Source organism: Hyperolius riggenbachi, chromosome 4, assembly GCF_040937935.1.
Source record: "Hyperolius riggenbachi isolate aHypRig1 chromosome 4, aHypRig1.pri, whole genome shotgun sequence".
Classification (NCBI taxonomy): Eukaryota; Metazoa; Chordata; class Amphibia; order Anura; family Hyperoliidae; genus Hyperolius; species Hyperolius riggenbachi.
The window spans coordinates 367,519,793-367,526,982 of NC_090649.1; the positions used below are offsets into that span (position 1 = coordinate 367,519,793).

General features: G+C 42.0%; 1 protein-coding gene across 1 annotated transcript in view; it reads left to right on the plus strand.

Annotated features, from left to right (window-relative positions):
• RAB32 (RAB32, member RAS oncogene family) overlaps positions 1 to 5,862 on the plus strand; it is a 97,775-nt gene extending 91,913 nt beyond the window's left edge. The window contains exon 3 of the mRNA XM_068231984.1: positions 4,866 to 5,862. Coding sequence (XP_068088085.1) covers positions 4,866 to 5,015 — 150 coding nt within the window. The 3' untranslated portion in view covers positions 5,016 to 5,862. The remainder of the gene's footprint in view (positions 1 to 4,865) is intronic.
• Positions 5,863 to 7,190: the final 1,328 nt, after the last annotated feature.

A 7,190-nucleotide genomic window follows, 5' to 3' on the forward strand; every position in this document is an offset into this window, starting at 1 on the left:
GCTTTATTTGAGGGTTTTCTAGCATGAACCGCCTTTTTAAGGTCACGCCACATCATCTCAATAAAATTCATTCAGGTCAGGACTTTGACTAGGCCGCTCCAAAGTCTTCATTTTGTTTTTCTTCAGCCATTCAGAGGTGGATTTGCTGGTGTGTTTTGGGTCATTGTCCTGCTGCAGCCCCCAAGATCGCTTCAGCTTGAGTTGACAAACAGATGGCCGGATATTCTCCTTCAGGATTTTTTGGTAGACAGTAGAATTCATGGTTCCATCTATCACCGCAAGCCTTCCAGGTCCTGAAGCAGCAAAACAACCCCAGACCATCACACTACCACCACCATATTTTACTGTTGGTATGATGTTCTTTTGCTGAAATGCTGTGTTACTTCTACGCCAGATGTAACGGGACACGCACCTTCCAAAAAGTTCAACTCTTGTCTCGTCGGTCCACAAGGTATTTTCCCAAAAGTCTTGGCAATCATTGAGATGTTTTTTAGCAAAATTGAGACGAGCCTTAATGTTCTTTTTGCTTAAAAGTGGTTTGCGCCTTGGATATCTGCCATGCAGGCCATTTTTGCCCAGTCTCTTATGGTGGAGTCGTGAACACTGACCTTAATTGAGGCAAGTGAGGCCTGTAGTTCTTTAGATGTTGTACTGGGGTCTTTTGTGGCCTCTCGGATGAGTTTTCTCTGCGCTCATGGGGTAATTTTGGTCGGCCGGCCACTCCTGGGAAGGTTCATCACTGTTCCATGTTTTTGCCATTTGTGGATTATGGCTCTCACTGTGGTTCGCTGGAGTCCCATAGCTTTAGAAATGGCTTTATAACCTTTACCAGACTGATAGATCTCAATTACTTTTGTTCTCATTTGTTCCTGAATTTCTTTGGATCTTGGCATGATGTCTAGCTTTTGAGGTGCTTTTGGTCTACTGCTCTGTGTCAGATAGTGGTTTCTTGATTGAAACAGGTGTGGCAGTAATCAGGCCTGGGGGTGACTACAGAAATTGAACTCAGGTGTGATAAAGCACACTTAAGTTATTTTTTTAACAAGGGGGGCGATCACTTTTTCACACAGGGCCATGTAGATTTGGAGGTTTTTTTTTTCTCACTAAATAATAAAAACCATCATTTAAAACTGCATTTTGTGGTCAATTATGTTATCTTTGACTAATAGTTAACGGTTTTTGATGAGCAGAAACATTTAAGTGTGACAAACATGCAAAAGAATAAGAAATCAGCGAGGGGGTAAATAGTTTTTCACATCACTGTAGGTAGTAAATATAATTTTCACCAGTATACTGTAGGTAACAGGTACATGTGCCACTGCTGGCAGGGGGACCAACCTCATCCTCCCTCCCTCCACATGGACACCCCTCCTGTGGCCCCCCCTTGCATGGCTGTAATTTTGCGGTGCGGTGTGTAATTACTCACCCGATCGCTGGCTCCATGCGGTGTCCCCTCCGACAGCAGGCTCTTCTGCCGATCTCTGTATGACGCTTAGTAATTACGCATCGTACAGGAAGTAGAGAGGAGAGAGTGCAGACTGCTGCTGACGGGGGACGTGGGCATGAAGCCAGCGATCGGATGAGTAATTACACTCCAGCCATGCAGGTAGGCAGAGGAAAGGGGCCCATGTGGAGGAAGGGAGGAATGATGTCAGCCCCCTCCCCACTGCTTCCTTGCGGACAAAGTGCCAATTAACATACTAGGCAAGTTGTTGGCAGTTGGAACCTTTTTCCAGCCACAATGTACCTAGTACGTGCTTGGCAGGCAAAGGGTTAAATCTACTTACAATTTACATGAAAAATGAATGCAAAATGGAATTATTTGCATCTCTGTTAAGCATGGCTATGCCTCCACTCCCATAACTTAGTGTGGTATGGAGGATGCAGTATTTTCTTTTATATGGAGTGCAGCAGCAGTCACATGGCTGTCGCTACTCTCCTCAAAATGGGCGTATTTTAGAATTTCATTGTTTTGTGCAAGTATTTACAGAATTATTAAAATATTTAAACAGATGTTTAATGCTGAAAAGACTGATCAATTTGGCTTTGACACTTTTTACAGAGCGTACTTTCTGATTTGTATTTTTAGGTTTCCATGTCTCCTTTACATGTTTTGTGACAAGTTTGCGAACATTGTTGTTTTAATTTTTGTTGTTGATGCAATGCAAAGCAGTTTATATATTTAGACTTTTCAGAAAGGTGGAGGGTGCAGTTGCTAGCCTTGCCTGTCTGTAATGCTGATCTTTTGGTTATTATATTTTGACTTGCTCACCTGCAACAAGTATGCAGAGCGGGGAAGTAAAAAGAGCTGATATACATTCTTGGCTAGTGATTTAGAATGTATTGTAGCTGGAAGATTAACATTGTTTACAAGGAGGTAAGAAATGACAACCTTCATATTTTTCTTATGATCAAGACGGTGGATTAAAATGCTCATCCTCTTCAATCCGGTTTCTGTAGCTTCTTTCTCTATATCTCACTCCTGCAGGCACACATGGATTAAAGCTCCCAAACAATTTTAAACAGATGCACAAGAGCATAAGTGTTCTTCTCAGTTCTATTTCCTTTTTTTCCTGATATGTGTGAATTCACCCCTTGATTTTGGCATCTTAATGCAGATCTACCATGTTGTGCTCCTTGCCTCACCCATCTGATAGAACGACAGATTCATGTCTTTGGATATCTTAGGAAGTTGCCTCACTAGTTTTTTTTTTTTCAAAATAATGTCTCGTCTAATTTTTGCTGAAAAAAGGCTGTAATAAATATAGCTCAAGGGGAAATAAAGTACAATATTCATAGTTTGCACACTGAACAGCAGGAAGGCAAACATTGGCAGACTAATTCAGCAAGACACTGAGTAAATATGCGTGGCGTGATGAAAACTGAATAATTGCTCTCACCGAAGTATCTGCAGAAAGTAATTGAATTAGTGAACTTGTATTAAATGTTAAAGCACTTTTTATGGCAGGTGAATTGAAGTCAAATGGTTTTGAAGCTGTCTTCTGTTTTAGATGCACATGGATAAAAATATATTCTTCGTCTTATCTCACAATTCACATTGTTGTTCAAGGCTGTGTAGCCAGGTGTGCCAGTAAACCAGTACATTTTGATGACGACTAGATACCTTGGGCGACAGTGCTAGGCCTAGGCTGTACAGACCAGTTGCTAACCTTGCGGCTAATGACATGTTTTGTTGCAATGGAGGGGGCTGAAGGAGCTGCAGTGTGTGTGCGGAGAGCAGTGCCCCTGGCCAGCTCGTCAGTCAAGCCCATCGACATGCCTAGGACTAGTCCAAAACCTGTCGCTCTGTCAGACTACCTACTGTAAGTGACGGCAACATAGGAGAAAAGTAATTTACGGCTCATTTTACTCTGGAAAAAAAAGTACTTCTTATTTGTCTGCACATATTTTAAAGTTAACAATTTTTCGCCATACTGCCCCATTAAGTTTGCTAGACAAACAAGCAGGTGGAGGTTCATATTCAGGTTCATATTCAATTTCCTTGATTACATTTTTTTAACTCTACATTTAATTTAAAATATTCAAAACTAATAGTTCTTGGAAAGTTGGCACTGAGCCACAAGTTTGTATTAAATGCTTTGGGACTGGAATATGGGGAAACAAAAAATGCCTATAGATGTCCAGACAGAAGTAGTTTTTTCACTAAAACATCAAGAGAACCCGAGGTGTGTTTAAAGAATGTTATCTGCATACAGAGGCTGGATCTGCCTATACAGCCCAGCCTCTGTTGCTATCCCAAACCCCACTAAGGTCCCCCTGCACTCTGCAATCCCTCATAAATCACAGCCGTGCTGTGAGGCCGTGTTTAAATCTGTAGTGTCAGTCTCAGCTGCTTTTCCCGCCGCCTCCTGCATAGCTTCAGTCCCTGCCCCCGTCCCTTCCCTCCAATCAGCAGGGAGGGAAGGGATGCAGGCGGGGACTGGAGTTCTGCAGGAGGCGGGGAGAGCAGCAGACTGACACTATAGAGATAAACACAGCCAGCTCTGACAAGCTGTTTGTCAGCAGCGTGGCTGTGATTTATGAGGGATTGCAAAGTGCAGGGGGACCTTAGGGGGGTTTGGGATAGCAACAGAGGCTGGGCTGTATAGGCAGATACAGCCTCTGTATGCAGATAATATTCTTCAAACCCACCTCGGGTTCTCTTTAAAGAGAACCCGAGGTGGGTTTGAAGAATATTATCTGCATACAGAGGCTGGATCTGCCTATACAGCCCAGCCTCTGTTGCTATCCCAAACCCCTCTAAGGCCCCCCTGCACTCTGCAATCCCTCATAAATCACAGCCACGCTGCTGACAAACAGCTTGTCAGAGCTGGCTGTGTTTATCTCTATAGTGTCAGTCTGCTGCTCTCCCCGCCTCCTGCAGAACTCCAGTCCCCGCCTGCATCCCTTCCCTTCCTGCTGATTGGAGGGAAGGGACGGGGGCAGGGACTGGAGCTATGCAGGAGGCGGGGGAGCAGCTGAGACTGACACTACAGATGTAAACACAGCCTCACAGCACGGCTGTGATTTATGGGGGATTGCAGAGTGCAGGGGGACCTTAGGGGGGTTTGGGATAGCAACAGAGGCTGGGCTGTATAGGCAGATACAGCCTCTGTATGCAGATAACATTCTTTAAACACACCTCGGGTTCTCTTTAAGCATCCATGGTATATGGATGTGGAAACACCTATAGACGTTCGTGGCAGTCTAAAAGTTAACTGGTGCAAAACTGGAATACGTAGTACAGAGTTTTTATCTTTTTTTTTTTTTTTTAACTTTTTGGTTTGAACTGCTTACTGTAACTATTGTCAATTTGTAAAATCTCTTGGGACATTTAGTTGATCCTATTTTGTGTTTCTTTCTAGGATAATGTTAACATTGATGAAGCTGCTCGATGCTTGGTGGAGAACATACTTCAGAACTCCAAAAACTTCCCTGTCGAAGAGAATGATGTTGGCAGTGTACAGCTTGACAACGTGACACCGCCAGGGGAGCCTAAATCACTATGCTGTTAACATTGCAGACAATAAGACTACTGCAAAATACTGCCTCTATGGATGTCTTCACATTGCCTCGTACTATGAGATCAAAGTTTACAGGATTGCCATGCTATTTGTAAAATTCCTTTTTTTCTGTGTTGATATTGTAAATAGTAAAAAACTGTGCCTTGGAAATATAACATTTATGTACTGTAAAGTAGAAAAAGATGGTAGAAAATGCCAAGGATGTCTAGGGTGAAGCCAAAAGACTGCTCATCCTGCTGCAGGCAAACTCATGGGTGGCATTAATGCCATTCACCCTCCCAAGTTTTCGCAACTCGGGGGAACACGTAATTTAGGCTATTGCTGGCGGGCACATTACTTCTTTTTTTTTTCTATTTTGAGGTCCTGCTGTATCTGACGCCTGAATAAGTCACTGAGCACCGTTATAGCCCTAATTCACATTACAGCCTATGGCGGCATCCAGATGATCGGCAAAGAGCTGCACCAAAATAAGTGGATTCGCAAATTATGTTGAGTAAGGTTTTCCTGTATGTTGCTTTTACTTTATGGCTTATGAGTGTATGTCATTTAGTTATACAGTACATAGGATAAGCGATCATATGCATATAGATCTTTGCACTGAATTTTGGAAGCGTCAGTTTTGTTTATATTTCTTTTTGTTTTGTCTTTGTGCCATTCTCCACAGTTCATGAATATTCTGAAACAGATAGTAAAAAGTTTGTAATTTTTGGTATATACGGTACATTGTGAGCTCCTCTGAGGGACAGTGAGTGGCATGAATTGTGCAATGTTCTCTGTAAAGTGCTGCAGGTAATGTCGTTGCTCTATAATTGCATAATAATAATACTTGCTATTTATATGTCGTTTCTGAGTGTATTAATGCCTTGTGGAATGTTGTAAAACCATTCAGGACACTTTGGATTCACCTGTTAGTTTCCACTGACTCAAATATCTACATACATTACTCCAATGGAAAGAAAGGGTACTGGATCTTTTGACAATGTTACACAGTTGTCGTATGTGCAGTTCATTCAATCATCTACTTTTGCTGAGAAAGCTGAAAAGAAAATATCTTCTTGGAGTTACATTTCCATTGTCAACTATACTTGGGGCCAATTAAACACATTAGAAGTATGTACTTTCTTTTTCCTGTTGTTTGTTCCAAGTCTGTGAATTAAACATGTTCTCTACCCATTGACGTTTTTCTTTTATACAAAATAATACTGAGCTGTTACAATCATCAAGCCAGGGTATTTATCAGGTGTTAGGTTATAAGGGTAGCCAAGTGATTATTCCCATCTTGCCTGCTAGCCTCTTGCTGCTCCTGTGAATACAAAGGAAATAACACTGTTTTTCCAGTCCTGACTGCAGCAGAGTGGCTAAACCGAAGCATTAAATATCTTAATATATCAGGATCAAATGTTGACGTCTGTGAAAGCTGCATGAAAAATGTTGTTTTTTCGCACCAGAATAATGGTGTGAAAATGACATCAAAATAAATGCTATTGCTAAAGATGACAAAGGTTGGGGAAAAAAAAGTTTGAAAGGGCCTTTACTGTAAAGCCCTGTTCTAGTGATGCAAGGATCGACGGGTGCTAGGGTTAGAAACTCACCTGCACGCCTGTGAATGTATAAGTCTGAATCTGCCTTGCCCCAGGTCAGCAGCCACGTATAAGAGCTGGGGGCGTGACGAGGCAACGTAGGTGGGGGTGGCCACAGAGCTTCAGGACACTTGGGGGAGGGGGCTTAAGATGTATGACAACTTGTGGGTGAGTTACAAACCCTTGCACCTGCTGATCCTTGCATCACTAGAATAGAGCTTTACAAGTAAATGTTTTCTTATTTTCAAGCTTAGTACTTAGAGGAGCTGTCAGCCATACTAGCTCAGAAAAAAACCCATATGTAAGTAGATAAATACTTGCTTTACTTACATAGCATATGTATTGCACTGTCCATGTTTTGATTTTAGTGATTTTTCTACAGTAATAAGTAATAAGTATACAATTTTCCTGTTTCCTGGACAGAGATGGCAGCATACAATTGGGATGTATAAAATCAGAGAGGGAGGGAAAATGCATAAACACAACAAATTTATTTTTCCACTGCAGACAATACAGCTCCAAAATTTTGTGAAGTAAGACATGCAGGATTCACATAATGCTTTATAAAAGTATGTGATGAAGACCA